We start from the raw sequence: 25579 nt of genomic DNA on the forward strand, positions 1-25579 counted from the left end.
TCATCATCGATCCCCACCTACACAATTCAACTCCAAAGAGCAGAGGGCACAATCCTCCAATAGAAAATGAACAACTACAGAAAGGCAGGTAGGAGGCCTGTTATCATTGCAACGGTCAAACTAGGAGAAATAAAAGATGATTAAATAATGCCCTTTAGATCACTCAACTCAGATCAAATCAGGCCAAAAACAAAAGATGAGAAAAAAAACCAAGGAAGGGAAGGAGGCACCACCATCACAACCTAGCCTGGTGCCATCTCGAAAAAAAAAAAACAGTCCTTGCTTGACAGAGTTTATCATTTATTCAAGAGAGACAAACAGGACATATAAGAAATTAGAGAATTAAAACTGATTAATTCAATAAAGGGATCACCTCCATCTACCACTTGGCAAAGGAACCAGGCGAAGAGGGTAACCTGCAATCAGATGGCTGACCATGTTGAAAATAACCATGGGGATGATGCTGGAGGATTAGCTCAAAACCAATTTCTTTTTAGATCTGTAATTCATCGTTGCTAGGACGAGCACGAGTCGATGGCACCTATTCTACAAACAGCAGTTTTCTGTGTATCAGCATTCAGTCCTGTTTCGTTCTCCATATCATCTCCACAATATTAGCGTATTATTTAAGGACCAGACCCTTGAGGAAGGCTTTGTTAGCCAAAACACAGCCTGTGTCGGGTCCGTTAGTCTTTAATTCGGTTGATGTGGACATTTTCTTAACATTGATTGAACTAATGGAAAGTCAAAGAACATTGTATATGGTCCACAGTTCTTTTTTTTATGGATTGCTCCTTTTTCTGTGGAACATTGGGTCTTCCTGTTTTTTAACTTTATATGTCACCAGAATTAGATGTTATCTCAAAATCTTAAGCGTTCAAGAAACCCAAAGGTCCTAGTTCTACATCCTGGCGTATCAGAGACCCTCATTTATCAATTATCTTTCTTACTAGGCATTTCCTTGTTATTTGCAGGTCTCCTTTTGTAAGACTGCAGCAGTTCTTTTATTTACTGAGTGATATTTTAAAGCGCTTACAGTGCCATGTGTTTTTAAATCCAGTTAGAATCAGGGGATTAAAATTATACAACAGCAGTATAATTGTGCAAGCTCCAGCAGCCATATTGCAGGTATAACTTTCCAAAGTGGTTCTCGACCCACTCCTCTGCACACACATTTGCATGCATGACCTGCATTCTTTGCAAATCTCATGCATTTTCATTGTGGGAATCCTGAAAAGCACTGCTTTCAAGATATCAATGTATTTATATGATTTCTCTGGTGCCACTTCTCCATTTTACTGCCACTCAAGTATATGCAACCTTAAATGAATAATTTATCCATTGAAAGGCTCGGGACTCAAGGATCTCCCGTACGAGGAAAGGCTGGATAAGTTGCAGCTGTACTCACTCGAGGAACGCAGAGAGAGGGGTGACATGATCGAGACATTCAAGTATCTCATGGGCCGCATCGAGGTGGAAGAAGATATCTTCTTTTTCAAGGGTCCCGTGGCAACAAGGGGGCATCCGTGGAAAATCAGGGGCAAGAAACTGCACGGGGACACCAGGAAATTCTTTTTCACTGAAAGGGTGGTTGATCGCTGGAATAGTCTTCCACTTCAGGTTATTGAGACCAGCAGCGTGCCTGATTTTAAGGCCAAATGGGATCTATTCACAGAGAAAGGTAGGGGAGGGTCATTGGGGTGGGCAGACTAGATGGGCCGTGGCCCTTATCTGCCATCTATTTCTATGTGCTGCAGTCAGTAGTGTACTTGCGTACTAGTACCTCACTGGGATTTCTTTCAGGAAGCCATTTGGTAAATAGGTACCTGGCTTTAACCCAGTTGTAAAGATGACTGGGGGAGCCAATAGCTAATCACCTCGCTAATAGTCTTACATGGGGAAAGGGATTGGGACTTATATACCACACTCAAAGCGGTTTACGTACAGCTACTTCAAGCATTTGTCCCTGTCTGTCCTGGTGGGCTAACAATCTACTTAATGTACCTGAGGCAATTGGGGGATTAAGTGACTTTCCAGGGTCACAAGGAGCAGCGTGGGTTTGAACCCACAACCCCAGGGCGCTGAGGCTGTATCTCTAACCACTGTACCACACTCTCCTCATGCAAGTGGCAACTTCCATAAATTGTTCATTACTTTGTGCTTGCCTTAAACTTATGTGCTTGATCTGCTGATAAGTCATAGGTGCCAGCTCTGTGGGTGCTCTGGGTGCCCGAGCAGCCCAATATTTTTGGGACATTATATGACCGCAGAGGTTCCATCCAAGGTTCCACCCCCCCCCACTCACACACATTGGATCCATTGCTGCAGCTGCTCTTTCATTCTTGAAGTAAACACTGCCTCTGTGGCCTGGAATCTTTCCCTCTCCTGTCCCCACTGGTGTTGTACTGCATCCAGAGTCTGGCATCTTAGGGTTTTGTTTGTGGTCCTGTATTTGCATAGCATTTATCTGTGTTCTGCATGTGTGATCAAGGCCAGGTGTTCTGGTAGGAATGAATGTTGAGAAGCATACAGTGTGCTTTGTGGTTAACTATTATGTATTGTTTATAAGATTATATTGTGTGTGTATATATGAAAAATGAATGGAAAAATAAGAACCTAAGAATAGCCTTACTGGGTCAGACCAATGCTCCATCAAGCCCAGTAGCCCATTCTCACGGTGGCCAATCCAGGTCACTAGTACCTGGCAAAAGTCAAGGAGTAACAACATTCCATACCACCAATCCAAGGCGATCAGAGGCTTCCCCCCTGTCTTTGGGTGGGGTCTGGGGCAGAACTTGAATATCCCCAGTGATTTTGAAAGGTTGGCTGTTATGTGCTAAGTATTATCAGGTGTTGGGTTTATAGCAATAGGAGATCCATTTCTCAGTTGTGATTTTGCTACTCTGTTACTGTTGCAGAAGACTTTTCCACCAATGGAACAGAGCACTCTACACCACTAGCAAAGACCAAGGAACTTCACTCAGCTTTTGTTCATCCAGATTTCCGCCTATGGTTTATTACGGCAGTGGATGCGGTGAAGTCTGTTCCAGGTATAATGTTCTGACTTCCTATGTCCTAGCAAGTAATTCAGGATAATCTTGGTTATTGTCCTGTCTGTGCTCTTAGCTCATCTTCTTCAATATCTAGTTTTCCTCCTATGTGGCCAGATTCTGCAGACACTGAGGGCTGGATTCTAAAAACTTACCGTACCCTTAATGAGGGTCGCTAAACCAGTTTGAATCGGTTTAGCATGCCAGTATTTTATAAGCTGATTATCAGAAGGATCACCGTGGTCTTTTCTGAGCTTCCTGGCAGTCTCCAACTCTGCCATGCAAATGTAGTACAACAAGGTAATTAATATTAAAATGGTAGTAAAATGGGCTCATTAATATTTAAAGGAGCACTCCAGGTGATTCTCTGTCATCATTGGGTGATTTCCTAACTTCGTTGTGCCATATTTGCAGGCAAAATTTTCCAGCAGGGTATGATCCGTTGTAGCCTTACTTCCCGGTCAGGCCCTGATTAGACAGTTGCGCGGGGACAGAAAGCCCACCTGTCCCCACCCATCCCCACTAAAGTCCCACCCGTCCCCGTGAGGACTCCCACCCGTCCCTGCGAGGAATCCCCTCCATCCCCGCCCGTCCTTGCGAGGAATCCCCTATGTCCCCGCCCGTCCCTATAAACTTCAGAAATAGTTATTTCAGTTAATTATGCTACTGAATTAATGGCTCTGGTAGAAACCCATTTAAAAATAAACAAAAAGACTTTATTAATTTGGAAATATTAATTGGGAAGAATACATTCTTTGTAAACGGGTTTCTACCAGAGCCTCTAATGTTTATAAATTTTTATCAACACAACTAATTTACTTCTTTATCCTGAAGCAAAAAAAAAAAAAAAGAATTTTTCCTACCTTTGTTGCCTGGTTTCTGCTTTCCTCATGTTCTCATTCAATTCCTTTCATCCACTGTCTCTCTTCGTCTTCCATTTAATCTGTTACTGTGCCTCTCCCTTTCTCCCCCCTTCCAAATTGGTCTGGCACCCATCTTCTTCCCTCCGCTCCCCCCATAGTCTGGCATCTCTGTCTTCTTCCCTGCCAGTGTCTTCTCCCCACTCTCTCTTCCCTATTTCCTTTCAGCATCCTTCTCCCCCCATCTTCCCCATGTCCTGTCAGCATCCTTCTCCCCCCTCTGACTTCCACATGTGCTTTCAGTGTCCTTCTCCCCCCGTCTTCCCATGTCCTTTCAGCGTCCTTCTCTACCCCTTTGTCTTCCCCATGTGCTTTCAGCGTCCTTCTCCCCCCTCTGTCTTCCCCATGTGCTTTCAGCATCCTTCTCCCCCCCTCCCATCTTCCCCATGTCCTTTCAGCATCCTTCTCCACCCCTTTGTCTTCCCCAGTGCTTTCAGAGTCCTTCTCCCCCCTCATTTTTACCCTTTTCCCTTAAGCATCTTTTCTTCTCCACTCCACCTTTCCTCCCTTTCTCCCTCCCTACCCCTTACCTTTGTGGCGCTTCCCCACCTGACTGACAACAGAACAGGCCCGGTCAGACAAACCTCCCTGCCCTGTAGCCGCAAATCTAAATTACCTTTTTACAGCAGCTGAAGTATTGAAGCTGCTGTAAGAAGGTAATTTAGATTCGTGGCTACAGAGCAGGGAGGTTTGTCGGCTGGGCCTGTTGTCAGTTGGTCAGGGGAAGCGCCACAAAGGTAAGGGGACCTGACCAGCTGTGCACACTCCTCCCCCATGGCTGCACCCGGGGCGGACTGCCCCCCCCTTTGGTATGCCACTGCCTTTTCCCTACCTGCCCTGCCTCACACAGTCGACCGGAAGTCTTCCCGAAGTCAGCACTGATGTCGGAGGAAGGGAGGGGTATCCCCACGGGATCCCCACGACCCTAGGGGGCGTCCCCACGGGATCCCCGTGACCCAAAGGGGGAACCTGCGGGTCCCGCGGGATTCCCGTCGTCTCCGTTCCCGTGCAGCTCTCTATCCCTGAGCGCTGATTGGTTCAGGCACTGACAGGAAAGTAAGGCTTGACAGCTCAGACATTCCCCTCCCCCAAATAAAAAAAATAGACCCCAATTCTTCCCTCCCATCGATTTCCCCCCTAGGGCCATTTGATGCTCCCAATGATGCCGGTGTCCTCTGTCCCCCCAACAACCCCCCCCAATACTCTCTGCGCCTTTAAATTGAAGGACGACAGGAGGGATGCCCACTGCCGCTGCTGGGGTCCTCTGCCACCCCCTCACCTTTAAATTTAGTGACAGCAGGAGGGATGCCTACTCCTACCCACCACCGGGGTTCCCCGCCTTCCCCGACAACCCCCACACCTTTAAATTCAAGGATAGCAGGAGAGATACCCACTTCCTGCCACTGCCAGGGTCCTCTGCCCACCTGTTCCTTTACAATGAAGGCTGGCCGGAGGGATGCCTACTCTTTCCAGCCAGCAGGCTCTCCTCTTCAAAATGATGGGCCTTCCCCTTCCCAGTGCATCCTGGGATGCTCTGAGGAAGGGCCTAAGGCTCTGATTGGTCCAGGCGCCTAAGGCCTCTCCCTTAGGCTCCATCTTGGTGCATTCTGGGAAGTACGGAGGGGCCTAAGGCTCTGTTTGGCCCAAGTGCCTAAGACCTCTATAGGAGGGGCCTACCTATCAGAGCAACTAGAAGAACAGGTTTCTTTATGCTTTCCCTCCAATTCCACTAGTCAGAAAAACTCTACTCAGACTTCAGCAGAGATATGCCAGCAAGATTCTCATAACTCCTCGGTAGCTATGTCAACCATGGTTCCCTCTCCTCCTGCAACTTAGAGTAACCCATAATACTCTGAATCTTTCCAACATTGCTAACACAGAATAAGAGTTCTCGCCTCCATTCCAATCTACATTCATTAACACTCACAGCATGGTCATTGGTTCTGGACTGTTATACATCTTGCCAACTCTAATCTGAAGACTAGTCAGAGTTTATCTCAGTGCTATTTCTGCTTTTTATACACTGGTACGTAATAAGCCATTATCTGTATCCCGATTCATGAAAGACCTTTACCATACCAAACCACTGCTCAAGTCTTCCCTGGTAGATTGGGACCTCAAAGTGGTACTTTCTACTCTAATGTAGCCTCTGTTTCAACCATCCTCAACTTCATCCCTCAAACATCTCACTTAGAAAGAATCTTCTTCATATCTCTCACATCTGCTCGCCGAATCAGTGAACTTCACACACTTGTGTCAGACCACCTTACACAACATTCAACCACAAAAGGGTAGTTCTTCACACTCATCCCAAGTTCCTCCTGAAGGTCAGGTCGGAATTTCATCTCAACCAGCCTGTAGTTCTACCTGTCTTCTTCCCAAGCCACATTCTCATCTTGGTGAAGCAGTACTCCACAAATTGGACTGTAAATGTACTCTTGCTTACTACTTGAACCGGATCAAACCTCACAGAATTTTCACTCAACTGTTCCTGTCATTCAAGAACCAAGTTGTACTGGCTGAAAGTTGAGTTTCGGATTAGATATAAGCTTTTACTTTTGACCTATCTGAGCGTACAGGGCCGTGCTCCTGGCTATCTGGTACAGTGTGTGACCCATATAGTTCTCTACCACAGTTATGCTCCTCAACACACCGTGACCTGACGATACCAGCAAGGAGAAAGGTTAGATTGCAGACAGTCAGGACTGGGTTTTATTCCTGTGCTGCCCCTGAAGAATGGAATAAACTTCCATCTTACATTAAAAAACAGGCAAGGGTGGCGGATTTCAAAAAAACTGTTGAAACGACATTTGTTTTGTCTTATGAAGTATTGAGAATGAGTCTGTATTTGTCTCTCAGACTCATGCTGTGGTTGGTTTCATTGGTGTTTAGTGTGGAAAAGAATATCTAATAACTCAGTTCTTGCAGGATTTCATGGTTTGGTTATGTATTGTGAAATTTTTAAATAAGTTTTTAGCTGTCTGTATGTAATTCTATTGTGCATGTTGCTTTGTGCTCCACTTTGATAAAAGCAGAATATAAACAAATGAGAACCATCTCCACATGGCTGGTGAACTGTACCGCCTTTTATTATACTTGGGCTGGGCTGACGCTTGAAGACTGTGTCCCAGCATAAAATCTGAAAACTTGTGAGTTCAGAAGCCCACCTGCATTCCACTCCCATTGAGGACATCTTTAAAGAAGCCATCTGGTCCTTAGTTCATACCTTCACATCCCACTACTGTTTGGAGATGCATTCCTGACGGGATAGTCAGATCGGCCAACCACTTCTACAAAATTTATTCTCCACTTAGATGTCAATTACCCTCCAACTCTTTTCAGTTTTGCCAGGATCATAGTAGTTGTCAATAACCCTCTTCTCAGAGGCATTAACCTGGCAGCTAGGGAGTCCCCACATGTGAGAATAGCCTTTCTGGGTCAGACCAATGGTCCATCAAGCCCAGTAGCCCGTTCTCACAGTGGCCAATCCAGGTCACTAGTACCTGGCCAAAACCCAAAGTGTAGCAATATTCCATGCTACCAATACAGGGCAAGCAGTGGCTTCCTCCTTGTCTTTCTCAATAACAGACTATGGACTTTTCCTCCAGGAACTTTTCTCCAGGAACTTTCTTAAAACCAGCTGCGCTATCCGCTCTTACCACATCCTCTGGCAATGCGTTACAGAGCTTAACTATTCTCTGAGTGAAAAAAAATTTCCTCCTATTGGTTTTAAAAGTATTTCTGTGTAACTTCATCGAGTGTCCCCTAGTCTTTGTTATTTTTGACGGAGCGAAAAATTGATCCATTTGTACCCGTTCTAATCCACTCAGGATTTTGTAGACTTCAATCAAATCTCCCCTCAGCCATCTCTTTTCCAAGCTGAAGAGCCCTAACCATTTTAGCCTTTCCTCATACGAGAGGAGTTCCATCCCCTTTATCATCTTGGTCACTCTTCTTTTAACCTTTTGTAGCACCACTATATCTTTCTTGAGATAAGTAGACCAGAACTGAATGCAATACTCCAAATGAGGTCGCAACATGGAGCAATAGAGTGGCATTATGACATTCTTAGTCTTGTTAACCATCCCTTTTTTAATAATTCCTAGAATCCTGTTTGCTTTTTTGGCCGCCACCACACATTGGGTGGATGCTTCATTGTACTGTCTACAATGATACCTAGATACTTTTCTTGGGTGCTAACCCCCAAGGTGGACCCTAGCATCCGGTAACTATGATTCAGGTTATTCTTCCCAATGTGCATCACTTTGCATTTGTCCACATTAAATTTCATCTGCCACTTGGATGCCCAGTATTCCAATTTCCTTTTTTTTTTTTTAATTCTTTATTCATTTTTAAACTTTCATCAAGTGTACAAAATTCATAATAAACACTATTAATTAGACCACTTGAACATCTTATCATTGTATCTTATAAATATAAATGCAACCCTCCCCCCACCCTCCCTCTAAGCCCATTATTCATTATAAGATCCTAAACCCTCCCATTAAACCCTTCCCCTCTTTCAACACTAAGTGGTGTATAATTAATAGAAAAATGGCATTTAATCATGACAAAAAGATGTTAATGGCTCCCATATTTTTATAAAACTTTTATACTTTACATTCTGTACCGCCAGTGATCTTTCCATTTTATATAAGTGACACAACGAATTCCACCAGAAATTAAAATTAAGTCTACTGTGATCTTTCTAATTATTAGTAATATGTTGGATGGCAACTCCTGTCATGATCAATAAAAGTTTATTGTTACACGATGATATCAGACTCTTTTTTCTCATGGACATTCCAAATATCACAGTATCATAAGATAACATAAGAACATAAGAACATAAGCGTTGCCTCTGCCGGGTCAGACCAGGGGTCCATCGTGCCCGGCAGTCCGCTCCCGCGGCGGCCCCCCAGGTCCATGACCTGAAAGTGTTCCCTACCTAACCTGAAATATCCATACCCTATTCGCTCAATGTCCTGTACGGTAAACCTCTATCTGTACCCTGTTATCCCCTTCGCTTCCAGGAAGTCATCCAGTCCCTTTTTGAACCCCAGAATTGTACTCTGTCTTATTACCTCTCCGGGAAGCGCGTTCCAGGTGTCCACCACCCTCTGAGTGAAGAAGAACCTCCTTGCATTCGTTATGAATCTGTCTCCTCTCAGTTTTTCTGAATGACCTCTTGTTTTAGTTGTCCCTGCTAGTCTAAAGAATCTGTCCCTCTCCACCTTCTCTATGCCTTTCATGATTTTATAAGTTTCTATCATGTCCCCTCTCAGTCTCCGCTTCTCCAGGGTAAAGAGCCCCAGCCTGTCTAACCGTTCGGCATATGAAAGGTTCTCCATACCCTTTATCATCCTCGTTGCCCTCCTCTGGACCCTTTCGAGTATTGCCATGTCCTTCTTGAGGTATGGCGACCAGTATTGGACGCAGTATTCCAGATGTGGGCGCACCATTGCTCGATACAGTGGCAGGATAACTTCTTTTGTTCTGGTAGTGATACCTTTTTTGATAATGCCCAACATTCTGTTCGCTTTTTTTGAGGCCGCTGCACATTGTGCCGCCGGCTTCATTGTGTTATCTACCAATACCCCCAGATCTTTTTCCTGGCTGCCTTTCCCGAGTACCCTCCCTCCCATCGTATAGCTGTACATGGAGTTCCCCTTCCCTATGTGCAAGACCTTACATTTCTCCACATTGAAGCTCATCTGCCATTTTTTTGCCCACTCACTCAGCTTGTTCAGGTCGCTTTGCAATTCTTTGCATTCCTCAACAGTTCTGGCCCTGCTGGAGAGTTTTGTGTCATCCGCGAACTTGATAACTTCGCACTTTGTCCCCGTTTCTAGATCATTAATAAATATATTGAACAGCAATGGTCCCAGCACTGACCCTTGCGGAACACCACTTGTGACCCCTATCCAGTCAGAGTAGTGCCCCTTTACTCCTACCCTCTGTTTCCTGTCCGCCAGCCAATTTTTGATCCATCTGTACACGTCCCCTTCCACCCCGTGACTCCACAGTTTCTTCAGTAATCGTTCATGGGGCACCTTGTCAAAGGCTTTTTGGAAAATCGCTTTTTGGAAATAACGCTACATGATTTTCCAAAAAACAATTTATTTGATCCCAGATTGAATTCCAAAAGGCTAAGATATGGGGACAATAATACAAAAGATGGTCCAAAGTCCCTACAGCCAGATTACAATGCCAGCATCTATTAGACAAGGAACTATTTCATTTTTGTAAACTAACTGGGGTCCAAAATGCTCTATGTAACAAAAAAAAGCACGTTTGCCTCATAGACGCCGACATTGTACATCTTATTCTCCAAGACCAAATTTGTGGCCATTGAGATGCTGAAATCTGATGCTTAATCTCAATGCTCCAAATATCCCTAAGGCCATTTTTAGGCTTTTTTTTAACCACTGCGCGGCCTGGTGACCCAGAAAGTCCGCCTGAAAACATAAAAATTCCATACTGTATTGAGTATTAAGAGTTTTCCATTCAGGGAACCCTGCCTGAATGGCCTGCTTCAATTGCAACCAACGAAAACATTGTGATTTATGAAGCCCAAATTTATGTTGCAATTGTGTAAAATCAAGCAGATTACCATTAGAAATAACATCATTTAAAGTTCAAATACCTGCAATTATCCAATGCTTCCAGACTACCTTGAATCTGCCAATTTGAATCTTGGAGTTTAGCCATATGGTTTGATTGGTTGATTTATTAATAGGAATAGCTGTTAAGTTACTGACAAATCGTAAGGTTTTCCAAGTATCCATTAAAATTCTATTTTCTTTATATAATCTGGGCATCTTGATACTGAGAACATGAGAAAGATGCAAAGGAAACATGAGTATTCCAATTTCCTAAGGTCCACATGCAATTTTTCACAATCCGCATGCATTTTAACAACTTTGAACAAGTTTAGTGTCATATGCAAATTTAATCACCTCACTCGTCGTTCCAATTACCAGATCATTTATAAATAAGCTAAATAGCATCGGTCCCAGTACAGACCCCTGCGGCACTCCACTGTTTACTCTCTTCCATTGAGAAAAATGACTATTTAACCATACCTTCTGTTTTCTATCTGATAACCAATTCCTAATCCATGACTGAACTTTGCCAACTATCCCATGACTCTTTAATATTCTCAGGAGCCTCTCATGAGGAACTTTATGAAAAGCTTTCTGAAAATCTAGATACACTACATCACAGACTCACCTTTATTCACATGTTTATTCACACCTTCAAAGAAGTCAAGCAAATTGGTGAGGCAAGATCTCCCTTGGATGAACCCATGCTGATTCCATTTCATTAAATCATGTTTGTCTACTTGTTCCACAATTTTTTATCATTTCTACCATTTTGCCCGGCACCGAAGTGAGGCTTACCGGTCTGTAATTTCCCAGATTTCTCTTGGAGCCCTTTCTAAAAATCAGTATAGCATTGGCCACCCTCCAATCTTCAGGTACTACAGACTAGAGAGTTGCGCGGGGACAGAAATCCCACCCGTCCCCGCCAAAGTCTCACCCGTCCCCGTGAGGAATCCCACCCGTCCCCGTGAGGAATCTCTCCGTCCCCACCCGTTCCCGCGAGGAACCCCTCCGTCCCCGCCCGTCCCCGTGAGGAATCCCCTCCGTCCCCATAAACTTCAGAAATAGTTATTTCATTTAATTATGCTACTGAATTAAAGGCTCTGGTAGAAACCCATTTACAAATAAGCAAAAAGACTATTAATTTGGAAATATTAATTGGGAAGAATACATACTTTGTAAACGGGTTTCTACCAGAGCCTCTTTTGTTTATAAATTTTTATCAACACAACTAATATACTACTTTATCCTGAAGCAAAAAAAAAAAAAATAAAATAAAATTATTTTCCTACCTTTGTTGCCTGGTTTCTGCTTTCCTCATGTTCTCATTCAGTTCCTTCCATCCACTGTCTCTCTTCCTTCTGCGTCTTCCATTTGCTCTGTTACTGTGCCTCTCCCTTTCTTCCCCCTTCCAAATTGGTCTGGCACCCATCTTCTTCCCTCCGCCCCCCCCCCCATAGTCTGGCATCTCTGTCTTCTTCCCTGCCAGCGTCTTCTCCCCACTCTCTCATCCCCATTTCCTTTCAGCGTCCTTCTCCCCCCCATCTTCCCCATGTCCTGTCAGCGTCCTTCTCTCCCCTCTGTCTTCCCCATGTCCTTTCAGTGTCCTTCCCCCTCTGTCTTCCCCATGTGCTTTCGGCGTCCTTCTCCCTCTCTGTCTTCCCCATGTCCTTTCAGGGTCCTTCTCCCTCTCTGTCTTCCCCATGGCCTTTCAGCATCCTTTTCCACCCCCCCGTCTTCCCCATGGCCTTTCAGCGTCCTTCTCCACCCCCACCCCCGTCTTCCCCATGACCTTTCAGCGTCCTTCTCCACCCCTTTATTTTCCCCATGTGCTTTCAGCGTCCTTCTCCCCCCCCCGTCTTCCCCATGTCCTGTCAGCGTCCTTCTCCCCCTTCTGTCTTCCACAAATGCTTTCAGTGTCCTTCCCCCCCCCCCGTCTTCCCCATGGCCTTTCAGCGTCCTTCTCCACCCCTTTGTCTTCCCCAGTGCTTTCAGCGTCCTTCTCCCTCCTCCTTCTCTCCCGCCCCGGGTGCAGCACAGCCGGCCAGGTCCCCTTACTTTTGTGCCGACAACAGCCCCCGTCTGACAAACCTCCCTGCCCTTAACCGCGAATCTAAATTTCCTTCTTACAGCTGCTGTAAGAAGGTAATTTAGATTTGCGGTTAAGGGCAGGGAGGTTTGTCGGACCAGGACTGTTGTCGGTCGGTCGGGAAAGCGCCACAAAAGTAAGGGGACCTGGCCGGCTGTGCTGCACCCGGGGCGGGGTGTATCGCCCCCCCCCTCCCTTGGTAGCCACTCGAGCTGCAAGGCTACTCCTCCTTACCTACCCTGCCTGCAGCACAGAGCCGAACGGAAGTCTTCCCGACGTCAGCGCTGACGTCGGGAAGACTTCCATTCGGCTCTATGCTGCAAGCAGAGCAGGTAGGGAGAAAAGCCGTGCGACCCTCGGAGGCATCCCCACGGGATTCCCGCGACCCTAGGGGGCGTCCCCATGGGATTCCCGCGACCCTAGGGGGCATCCCCACGGGATCCCCGTGACCCGAAAGGGGAACCCGCGGGATTCCCGTCGTCCCCATTCCCGTGCAGCTCTCTACTACAGACGATTTTAGCGACAGGTTACAGATTATTAACAGCAAGTCAGCAATTTCATTTTTTAGTTCTTTTAATACCCTGGGATGTATACCATTCGGTCCTGGTGATTTATCACTTTTTAACTTGTCAATTTGGCTCAGTACATCTTCCAGATTCACCGAGATGTCTTTCAGTTCATCCACATCATCACCCTTGAACACCATCTTCTTCTGTAAAGACCGAAGCAAATAATTCATTCAGTCTTTCCGTTATGGCCTTATCCTCCCTGAGTACCCCTTTCGCTCCTTGGTCATCTAACGGTCCCTCACAAGTTTTCTGCTTCTGATGTACCTAAAAAAATTGCTATGAGTTTTTGCCTCTCTTGCAAGTTTCTCTTCATATTCTTTCTTAGCTATCTTTATCAATGCTTTGCATCTAACTTGCCAGCAGGTGTTATCCAAGGACATCAGGCAGATAGTCTCATAACCCTCCCTCCCCCCTAGTTGACTTCTTAGTTTTGTTACTGAACTGATGGTCCTGCAAACCGACATTAGAAACATAGAAACATAGAAGATGACGGCAGAAAAGGGCTACAGCCCATCAAGTCTGCCCACTCTGCTTACCCACCCCCTGTCTATGCCCTAATGACCCAATTTCCTTATCTTGACCCTCGTAGGGATCCCACATGGGTATCCCATTTATTCTTAAAGTCTGGCACGCTGTCTGCCTCGATCACCTGCACTGGAAGCTTGTTCCAATGATCAACCACTCTCTCTGTGAAGAAATACTTTCTGGTGTCGCCATGAAATTTTCCGCCCCTGAGTTTGAGCGGATGCCCTCTTGTGGCCGAGAGTCCCTTGAGAAAGAAAATATCATCTTCCACTTCGACACGTCCCATTAGGTACTTAAATGTTTCGATCATGTCTCCCCTCTCCCTACGTTCCTCAAGAGTGTAGAGCTGCAATTTGTTCAGTCCCTCTTCGTACGAGAGACCCTTGAGCCCCGAGATCATCCTGGTGGCCGTCCGTTGAATCAATTCAATTCTGCGCACATCTTTACTGTAATGTGGCCTCCAGAATTGCACACAGTACTCCAGATGAGGTCTCACCATGGCCCTGTACAACGGCATTATGACTTCAGGCTTTCGGCTGACGAAACTTCTATTGATACAACCCAATATCTGCCTTGCCTTAGATGAAGCCTTCTCCACTTGATTGGCAGTTTTCATGTCTGCACTGATGATTACTCCTAAATCTCATTCTGCTGAAGTCCTAGTTAAAGTTTCTCCGTTCAAGAAGTACGTCCTGCATGGATTTCCGCTTCCGAGGTGCATGACCTTACATTTCTTAGCATTGAAGCTTAGCTGCCAGGTTGAGGACCAACTTTCCAATGTAAGCAGGTCCTGCGCCATATAATTCTGTAAACTGCATTCACTTACTATATTACATAGTTTGGCGTCATCGGCGAATAGTGTTATTTTACCTTGAAGCCCTTGAGTCAGATCCCCTATGAATATGTTGAAAAGGAGTGGACCCAGGACCGAGCCCTGCGGCACTCCACTGGTCACCTCCGATGTTTTAGAGAGGGTACCATTAACCACCACCCTCTGAAGTCTGCCACTCAGCCAATCATTGACCCATGCAGTTAGTGTCTCTCCTAACCCCATCGATTACATCTTGCTTAGCAGCCTGCGGTGTGGGACACTGTCAAAAGCTTTACTGAAGTCCAGGTACACGACGTCCAAAGACTCTCCCAAGTCCAACTTTCTTGTTACTCAGTCAAAGAAGCTGATGAGATTGGATTGGCAGGACCTACCCTTGGTGAATCCATGCTGACTGGGATCCCGAAGATTCCCTTCATTCAAGATCGTGTCCAATTTGCTTTTAATTAGTGTTTCCATGAGTTTGCACACTATTGATGTGAGACTCACCGGTCTATAATTCGCAGCCTCTGCCCTGCAACCCTTTTTATGCAGAGGAACGACATTAGCTATTTTCCAGTCCAGGGGAACTTTCCCCTTACTTAGGGAGAGATTGGGCAGGAAGGCATCAGTACACGGGTGGTATGGGCAGTTTTAAAGTGACAGTATATTTTTTGACTGTCCGTGCCAGGGCTCCATGGATGACGTCCCCCACATGTGAAAATATCTGCCTGCTGTCATCAGATAACACCTGCTATAGGTGAGTAACTATGCTTTGAGATGTGTGTGTGATAAAATTGCGGACACCCATGACACATTTAAGCATTTGCAGTTAGATCAGGTCTGTGGCTGGAGAATCTATGTGCATCTGAATGAAAGGCACACTGATGCCTTTAATTGAATCTGAGTTCCCAGTGTAGTTATAGAATAAGATATCATCGTACGGGGCCAACTTATAGAAGCCCTGCATTACTCTATATTCTGCAGTGGGATTTCCAGTTATCAAGCTGTAATAGTGAGTTACCTGAGCTAGGAGAAGAAGCTTTCTGCTTACAGAACTGCACTGCTCTAGTTCACACTGTGACTTTCTTTTCAGGATACCTTTTGCCTCAGGCACAGACTCTGCTGTGGGAGACACCGCAAGAGCTCCGATTAATCTTGGAAAGAAGTTGCAGCCAGGCCATGGCACAAGTGACATCAAAGACACCGGTGGAGCGGATCATAGCACTGGCGGTATTACATGGGGTGCTCTTGCACAGACAACACTACGGAAATATTGCTCAGATGGAACTCTATCACTGGTGAGTCTCAAAGATTTTAATAGGAATATGGAAGTGACCATATAACTCACTGTTTAAGTATTACCCACAAACCTTTGTTTTATAAGCTTGTCACCTAATCACTTCTCCTAGGGAAGACTTTGCTGAAACTCAAACAAGACTAGGGAATCATAATTCTGATCGTCCCATATTGACCCAGGCAGATCTGGTTCCCTCTTCTTCCAGAGTTGTTATCCAAAAAGCCATGGAGACTAGACTGTTTTCTGACCCTCCTAACCCAGAACAAGGGATCTCTTCTACCTCCCAGCCTCTAGTCTCTGGCCTTCACAGCCTGCAGTTTGCTTCCTTAGATTACTCCTGATCCTATCACCTCTAAACTTAATCATATACTCTCTCATTCTGGAGCTTCCTTTCAAATGAAAATTTATGCCATGTAGATATTTAAACGTCTCTGTCATATCTCCCCTCTCTCACCTTTCCTCCAAAGTATACATATTAAGACCACCAACCATTTTAGCAGCCTTTCTCTGGACCAACTCCATCCTGTTTATTATTTTTAGTTATTCTTTATTAATTTCACTTTTACAGCACCAATACTTTGGAGATTAACAAAAATTCTTGAAATAAAGTAAAATAAAACTAAGAATACAAGAGGAAATAGTTAACACCTTTTGCCCACAACATTTAGATAATTGTGATCCAAAATTAGGAAAAAGTAACTATCTATAAGTAATAAAGGAACACAAATGCATTGAAAGACGCTCTGAGATCCTGCCCCTAGCCAGTCTACAGCGAATGTATGGAATTTACACTATGACCTTAATTTCTTCTCTAGCACTTAAAAATTCCTCAAGCTGCTTAGGGTCAAAGAATTGAAATTGTTTGCCTTCATGAATAATACAACAGTTACAAGGAAATCTTAACACAAAGTTAGCAGGTAAAGCCTGAACCCTAGCCTGGACAGCCAAGAAGGCTTTTTGCCTTATCTGTGTATCTTGTGCCAAATCAGGAAATACTCTTATTTTAGACCCTAGAAACTGAGAATCCAAATGTCTAAAGGAAAGCTTCAAACAATTTTTATGGTCAAATTCATAAGCGAAGGTAACCAGCAATGTAGTCCTAAGGGTAATCACTTCCAGAGAGGATTCCAAAAAGGCAGTAAGTCCCAGGGGTTCTTCTTTCTCAGCTGTTACCTCCAGGTTAGCAGAACTCCTCCAACCCTGGAGGTATTGAGCACGTGTAATAGGAGGAAACATAGAAACATAGAAAGATGATGGCAGATAAGGGCTACAGCCCATCAAGTCTGCCCACACTATTGACCCACCCTTTTAAGTCTACCGGCCCCCTTAAATCAGATCATACTGCCACTCTACTGACCCGCTCTATTAAGTCTATACCCTAGTGACCCTATTCATTGGTATGACCCTCGCAGGAAGTGCCTTCGACAGTATCTTCAGAACTTCCATCAGAAATTTTTTAAACATATCCACAGCTAGTACCAGTGGAGACTTAGGAAAGTTCAAAAATTGTAAGTTAAATCGTCTCGATTGATTTTCAAGGTACTCTAATCATTTTGCAATATAATTTCTATTTTTTTACTATCGAGGACTCACATGTCTCCACTGCCTGGAACCTAGCCTTAAAGAATCAATTTCCTATCCATGTTGATTAGCAACCTACGCTTGAACCAAGACTGCTTCAGAAATATTCTTCAAATCCATAGTATTTTATCTAACTTATTTTAGTAGAGAAGACTGTATGCCATTATTGGCATCCCACAGTGATTCAAGTTTCACCACGGCTGGTCTTGACTTTTCCCGCTCCTTTGAAACCAAAGTTACCTGGGTCTTAACTTTCATTAGATTACTCACTGCTTCCTGACCCAAGGTTTTGGAAGTAGCTTGCATCAGTTGTTCTTCTTCCTTTGGAGGAGACTTCAAATCCTCAGAAGGCAGCCTCCCTTGCTCACAGGGGATATCATCTGGCCCGGGTTCCCTTGCCGAACGTTGGACTTCTGATAAGTTTTCACCCAGGTGCAGGGGAGCCGTTCATTCTACGGAGCTTAAAGATGCCCCTAAACTGCTGCCCGATACAGATATTCCAGGCGCGACTGAAGAAGAAGAAGTCACCAGTCTTGCTGGTGCTTGTAAAAAAATTGAGAGAGAGCTGTCTCATTCCTGGAGTGGATGGTGCAACCAGGGAAGGCTCCCACACTTTTCCTCTCCTTTTCCCCATCAAGAAATGACAGGGAAGTAAAGTATGGCAGATCAAACTCCTCAAAACACCGAGCTCTGCTTGTGCGGCCTTCCAGCATGCCTCTACTGCACAACTGTTCAGTGTGTCCTTGCACTACATTGCCATTTTGGATTCCCTTTATATATCTTTTTGAATGTGTAATCTCCATAACTGTACACAATATTCTAAATGAGGTCTCACCAGTGCACCAGTACAGGGGCATCAATATCTCTTTTCTAGGGCAATTGGTGTGTCATTCTGGATGGAGGGGTTATATCCCAGTTCTCTTGAGCCATAAGGAATCAGCTCTGGTTTTTGAATCCCTCCTACTTCACTGAGGGCTCTGCTGTCCCCTACAGTTTTTTTTTCCTTCTGTATGGAAGCCAGAAGGAGTGCTCTGATCTGCTCTGCTTATTTCTTTATTTTTCTTCAGTATTTTGGGGTATTTTTCCTCTGTTTTGGTGCTGAGAGCTCCCCTCTTCAAGGGTCCAGCTCTGCCTGCATGGAAGAGAAGCAGACTGAGGTCTGCAGCTGACAGGCCAATCCCTTATGGTGCCTGTTGGCCAACCTGCAGAACCCTTTTTTGAGCTTGGTGCCGTTCCCCTGGTAGCATTGCTCACCAACTATAATGTAGGGCACAGGTGTCAAAGTCGGTCCTCAAAGGCCGCAGTCCAGTTGGGTTTTCAGGATTTCCCCAATGAATAAGCATGAGATCTATTAGCATACAATGAAAGTGGTGCATGCAAATAGATCTCATTCATATTCATTGGGGAAATCCTGAAAACCCAGCTAGATTGCAGCCCTCGAGGAGGGACTTTGACACACTTTGAACCTTCTGTACTTCTTTGAGGGAATAAGCAGTCGGGTGGACAATGGGGAACCCATAGACATCATTTACCTCGATTTTCAAAAGGCTTTCGACAAGGTGCCACATGAAAGGCTGCTTAGGAAGCTGTGGAACCACGGGGTGGGAGGGGATGTGCACAGATGGATCAAGCACTGGTTGTCGGGTAGACTGCAGAGGGTCGGAGTGAAGGGCCAATATTCTGACTGGCGGGGAGTCACAAGCGGTGTGCCACAGGGGTCGGTGCTGGGGCCGTTACTCTTTAACATATTTATCAATGACCTGGAAAAGGAGGCAAAGTGCGAGGTTATAAAATTTGCAGACGATACCAAACTGTGCGGCAGAGTTAGGTCCAGGGAGGAGTGTGAGGACCTGCAAAGGGACCTGGACAAGCTGGAAGACTGGGCAAACAAATGGCAAATGCGCTTTAACGTGGAAAAATGCAAGGTCATGCATATAGAGAAAAAGAACCCGTTGTTCAACTACAAATTGGGGGGGGGGGCATTGTTGGGAGACAGCAGACTTGAGAGAGACTTGGGTGTGCTGGTGGATGCATCACTGAAGCCATCTGCACAGTGCGCAGCAGCCTCGAAAAAAGCCAACAGGATGCTGGGCATCATAAAGAGGGGCATAACAACCAGGACACGGGAAGTCATCATGCCATTGTATCGAGCGATGGTGCGTCCACATCTGGAATACTGCGTTCAGTATTGGTCGCCGCACCTCAAGAAAGACATGGCGGTACTTGAGAGAGTCCAAAGGAGAGCAACGAAACTGGTAAAAGGGCTGGAACACTGCCCATACGCCGAGAGGTTGGATAGGCTGGGGCTCTTCTCTCTGGAAAAAAGGAGGCTCAGGGGAGATATGATAGAGACCTTCAAGATCATGAGGGGCGTAGAGAGGGTGGATAGGGACAGATTCTTCAGACTGAAGGGGACAACAAGTACGAGGGGACATTCGGAGAAACTGAAGGGAGATAGGTTCAAAACAAATGCAAGGAAGTTTTTTTTCACCCAAAGGGTCGTGGACACTTGGAATGCGCTACAGGAGGAAGTGATCAGGCAGAGTACGGTACAGGGATTCAAACAGGGATTGGACGGATTCCTGAGGGATAAAGGGATCGTGGGATACTGAGGGAGGAGCTGGGATGTAACACAAGTATAGAAACCCAACCAGGTTGTGCATGTGCAAGATCGGAGGGTTAGGACTTCGATGGGAAGATAGGACTTCAATGAGAAACCAAGGTGGCAAGGGAGCCCCTTCTGGTGATTCAGACAGGTCGTGACCTGTTTGGGCTGCCTTGGGAGCGGACTGCCGGGCAGGATGGACCTATGGTCTGACCCGGCGGAGGCACTGCTTATGTTCTTACCCCTGTTGTAGGGGCTTGAGCGCAGGTGGTTAAGCATCTGTAGGGGGCTCAACAGGGTCTCGCAGGGTTCCCACTGCATTTAACCTCCCCCATTTTGCATCCATGGGTCCATGGGGGTTGGAGGCTCAGTAAGATACAGGTCTAACTGGCAGCCCGAAGATTCAGTGTTGAAAGGATGTTCCCTGGTGAGGCAGGCTGCAGCACATTGCCAGCACAGATCACAGTTAGTAAGGCTGTTACAGCCTATGAAGAAGATCTGGAAGAGGATCTTTAAATGTTGTTTTTGAGGGGTAGAGATAGAGGTAGAGATAGGATTATGAAAGGGTAGAGATAGGAGAAAAATGGGGATTGAAAGGTTTTAGACAAAGGATCACTTACAGATCATGGACCTGATGGGCCGCCGCAGGAGCGGACTGCTGGGCGCGATGGACCCCTGGTCTGACCCAGCGGAGGCACTTCTTATGTTCTTATGAAGGTTTATGCCTATTCCCTGATGTTCCCCCACCTCTAAAATTATATAATTGTTGCTTTTCTCATTTTATTTTAGCGTCGGCCATCTTGGATTTCCCAATTTTTTTCAAAGTTCTCTAGAAGCTCCAAATCATCTTGTTTTACCTTAAAACTGACAGGTATAGAGTCCTCAGTCTCTTTTGACCCTATTGCTTGCCAGGTTTGTGCTGACTGGGTGCCTGAACAGTGCCCTTGCACCTCATGCCTCGCAGCTCTTGAAGGGGGACAGAAGTGGTCAGCTTATCTCCCATTTGATCTCTAGGGCTGAAGAATGGGCTGGAAGCCCAAAGGTTGGGGCTATATTCCTTTCAGAGCCCCAGAATGGCGGTTGTCCTACGTGCATGGAAGCAAAAGCTGTGAAGCTCAAGAGATGTAAGCTGGAGTCTTCTACAGGAGAATAAGTGCTTCCTAGAATGGCATTTTCTCTGGAATGTGTTCATTTGATTTGGAGAGCCTTTCAGAATAGTCGACCTTCCAAGGGAAAGTCTAGCAGCACTTACGACTGCGCACGAGGGGGTAAGGGCTCTGTTACTGCATCTACCTCTATGGCTGTGGCCAGCTAGGATCTAGGGGACCTTTCCAAGGGAGATTCAGAGAATGGTTTCGTACTATGCCCTTGCTGTCTCAGTTCGCACCTTCCTTTTCTGCGGATGCAAGGATATAAACAGTTGCTTGTGAGTTAGACCCTGTGGTAGCCCTTGATCAAGGCGATAATCCCACAGTCCACTGTCTATTCAAACCCTCAGCTCTAATGGATCCAATGTCTGATTCACTACAGGAGTTAAACATGGACATCCAGCAGGTCCTTTGGCTCCCTCCTCTATTATGAGTGGAGTGAGAGCCCAGTCTTCTATGTTTCCCTGGCATCCTGATATGAATATCACGGTCATGGAGCATTGGGATGCAGCTGAAGGGTCCTTTAAAGTTGCCAGGACTATGGCTTGAATGTATCCAATGGCACATGAGTGTCACCAGTTGTCTGCTCAACCCAAAGTGGATTTCTTGGGGCACAGGTTATCAAGCACACTTCCATACCAAGCGAGGAAGGCGTGGTGTTAAAGGATATGAAGGATTGTAGAGTGGATGTGGTTCTCAAAGACAGTTTGAGGCCTTGGCATTAGGAATCAAAGTGGCCACAGCAGCCTCCTTTGTGACCTGTGTCTATCATTCCAAGTTGTGGAGTCTTGAGAGAGTGAGCAACGAGCCTTTACCCCAGCTCCTGTTAGCAGGGGTGGATTATGTGGTGGATGCCCTGTATGACATTATCAGGGTTATGAGCAAAGTTTTCGCCTATTCAATCTCAGCCCGCAGAATGCTCTGTTTCAGGCAATGGGCTAGAAACTCCACCTCCTAGGCTACTCTCAGCTGACTTCCTTTCAAGGAACAAATGTTCTTCGGTAAGGGACTGGAAGATCTCATGACTAGTGTAGCAGATCGTTGTCCTAAATCTTTGCCCAACAGCAGACCCAGAGCCTCTAGGGTCTCATGGCGCTCTAATTTTCATGGCTTCAAGAATTCTTGACAGTACATAGGAGGAGCCGACTCTTAGAGATCCTTCCAAGGAACCAGTCAGAGGTTCTCAGGGCCCAAGCGAAGCCAGGCTTCCAGATCCCGTCCTGCTTCAACCTTCAAAAAGACAATGACGCCAGGTCTGAAGCTGTTCCCCTCAAGTTAGTGGGACAGCTCTCGGACTTTGGGCAGGCCTGGGCACAGATATCGTCAAATTGCTGTGTACTGGAAATCATTCAGAGAGGTTACAAACTGGACTCCCCAGCAGGATGACCAGAAAAAGCAGTCGGGATAGAGGCCACAGTATGAAGGTTGTTTGATATTCAGGCCATAGAGCCTGTTGAATAGCATGGGTCCAAGCACAGAACCCTGCAGCACTCCACTGGTGACACTTTTCCAGTCCGAGTATTGACCATTCACCCCCACTCTGTTTCCTATCCGCCAACCAGTTTTTAATCCATGTGAGTATATCACCCTCAATTCCATGGCTCACAATTTTTCGAAGTAGACGTTCATGCGGAACTTTGTCAAACACCTTCTGAAAATCTAGATATTGTAACCGGCAACCTCAAGGCAAGGTAGTCCTGAGCCGCCGGTACAAGAAAAACCTCTTGTGAGCCGCTGCGGGCAGCACAAGGTAAATGATAAAGCATTTGGAATAAAGATACCACCGCACCAGGTAAGTTCTTCTTCAAAACAAACTGGAATTTTATTCTTCAAAGTAAGAATAAACAGCGAACTTGTCAGGATGATTCTGCTTATTAACATAGGCTCAATGTTAATACTATAAACTGAATAAGTCACTAGTCTCTGTGAGTGTATCAAAATAAGAATAATTCAAAATATCCAACAGGAAACTTCCCCAACAGAGTAGAGTCCACATTAATTCAGTCAAAAAAGTATGAACAGCAAAAGAAAGGAAAACGTTCAAAAACCAAAATAAACTTCAGGGCTACACTATTTCAGCACAAGTCAGTGCACCCGCACTGGCTTCATCAGCAGCAGAGTGCTGGTCAGACAGTGTGCTCCGTGTGGTGTTAATCTGCCATAAAATTGGCCCTCTATCCCACCACGATGAACACGGGGCAAACCCCACTGTCTGGAACTGAAAACAGTTCACATTCCCCCACCAGGGAAATCAACAAACTTCCAAAAAGGAAAAAAAAACAGTATCAAAAATACAGTTCTTGCACAGTTCAAAAGAAAACTTCCTTACTCTTCAGGTGGCTTAGAAATATCCAGCACTTGCAAGCAATTAGAAAAACAAACTTCCAGTACTCACTACAACAGCTAGTCACTTGGCTTTCATATAGCATACCTCCATAGGTTGGGCTTCACTAGGCAAATCAGCATTTGTCTCTGGGTTTACTTCTAACTCCATGTCATGTGGTTCTTCCAGCAAACCAAGAGGCATGTCTTCACCAGCCTCTATCAACTCCATGGCCTCTGGAATTGGGCTGACATTCAGAACTCTCAGCCCTGAGTGCTGTGGCCTGTCCTGCCTGAGTTCCTGCTGCTTCTGATTCTCAAGTAGCTTGGCTCTCAGGGATAGAAGTCTGCAGCCCCGCCCCAAACCCTCAGGTGGAAATGATTTCCGGGTAATCATTCTAGGCTTCAGTGGGGGATGGGAATCCTGCACTCCTGCTCTCCCGCTCCCTCTATAGGACAAAGAAGGTAATTCATCCATAGATTCAAATTGTGCTATAAAAGGGGATATTTGAGTGGAATCTGGTTTAGACTTGTGCACTGCTCTAGGGACATTCCTAGCAGGCACAGGCTGCATACCACATACCCTTAACTGATTGCTAGGGATGGTGCTAGGCCTCTTTGGGTCCTTTTCCCCAACCCGGGATTAGTGTGCAGATGGCCAGGCCTATGTATGGTCTTATATCGGAACGTTTGAAGGGCCAGGTACCACCTGGTGAGCCATGCATTATTATTCCTCATAGAATTGAGCCAGCTCAGTGTAGCGTGGTCCGTGACCAATGTAAATTCTTGGCCCTCCAAATAATGTTCCAAGATTTGCATTGCCCACTTGGCAGCTAAATGTTCTAGTTCCACCGTTGCATAATGTTTTTCATTATCATGCAACTTCCTACTTAGGTAAAGGACAGGATGTTCTAGCCCCTCTACCTCTTGACTCAGCACTGCCCCTAAACCAGTTTGTAAGGCATCCATCTGTAACACAAATGGATGTTGGAAATTCACTGATGCCAACACTGGTTCAGAGCACAAACTGGTCTTGAGATCTTCCAATGCCTTCCTACCCTCTGGGTCCCAACATAATTTGTTCGGCCTATTCTACTTAAGCATTTCCGTCAGTGGGGCTGCATGGGTGGCAAAATGAGGGATAAATCGCCGATAGTACCCTACCAACCCTAAGAATCCTCGCAATTGTTTTTTGGACTCTGGTTCTGGGTACTCTCGGATACACTGAATTTTATCCACTAGAGGCTATACTACCCCCCGCCCTACCAAGTATCCCAAATACTTGACTTTTTTCTTTCCCACGCAGCACTTCTTGGGGTTGATTGTTAATCCTGCTTCCCTTAATGCTCGTAAGACTGCTCTTACTTGCTCTATATGCTGAGCCCAAGTTTGAGAATGGATGATGACATCATCCAAATAGGCGGAAGTATACTCTTGATGTCCCCTTAGCACTTGATCCATTAGGCGCTGGCATGAAGCGGCAGCGTCATGTAAGCCAAAAGGCATCTTAGTAAATTGAAACAAGCCCAAAGGGGAACCAAAAGCAGTTTTAGGTCTAGTAGTGGGTGTCAAAGGGATCTGCCAATACCCCTTTGTGAGATCCAGGGTGGTAAGATACTGTGCCTGCCCTAACTTATCCAGCAGCTCCTCCACCCTAGGCATAGGAAAGGCATCAAATTGCAAAATCGCGTTCAATTGGCGGAAGTCGATGCAGAACCTGGGTGACCCATCTGCCTTGGGCACATTCACAATAGGGCTTGCCCAAGGACTCTGAGAAGGTTCAATAATCCCCAGGGCTAACATCTCTTCCACCAACTCTTGAACCAGAATCTTCTTCTCCTCAGACAGCCGGTAAAGCTTAACCCTCACTACCTGCCCTGGAAGAGTCCGGATATCATGGTTTACTAGGATAGTACCACCAGGAATGGGAGAAAAAACATTCCCAAACTCCTCCAGTAAACCCTCTACTTCCTTCTGGAAAGGGGTAAGTTCCTCCCCCATATTGATCTGCTCTGTCAGATAAAACTCTCCTATCTGAGGTCCGAATTCGTCCTACT

General features: G+C 45.7%; 1 protein-coding gene across 1 annotated transcript in view; it reads left to right on the forward strand.

Moving 5' to 3' along the window:
* Positions 1 to 25579, forward strand: part of DNHD1 (dynein heavy chain domain 1) — a 681063-nt gene that overhangs the window by 615905 nt on the left and 39579 nt on the right. Inside the window, exons 42-43 of the mRNA XM_033948490.1 lie at positions 2919 to 3050; positions 15663 to 15867. Of these exons, the coding sequence (XP_033804381.1) occupies positions 2919 to 3050; positions 15663 to 15867 (337 nt within the window). The remainder of the gene's footprint in view (positions 1 to 2918; positions 3051 to 15662; positions 15868 to 25579) is intronic.

The sequence above is a fragment of the Geotrypetes seraphini genome, chromosome 6 (genome assembly GCF_902459505.1).
Source record: "Geotrypetes seraphini chromosome 6, aGeoSer1.1, whole genome shotgun sequence".
NCBI lineage: Eukaryota > Metazoa > Chordata > Amphibia > Gymnophiona > Dermophiidae > Geotrypetes > Geotrypetes seraphini.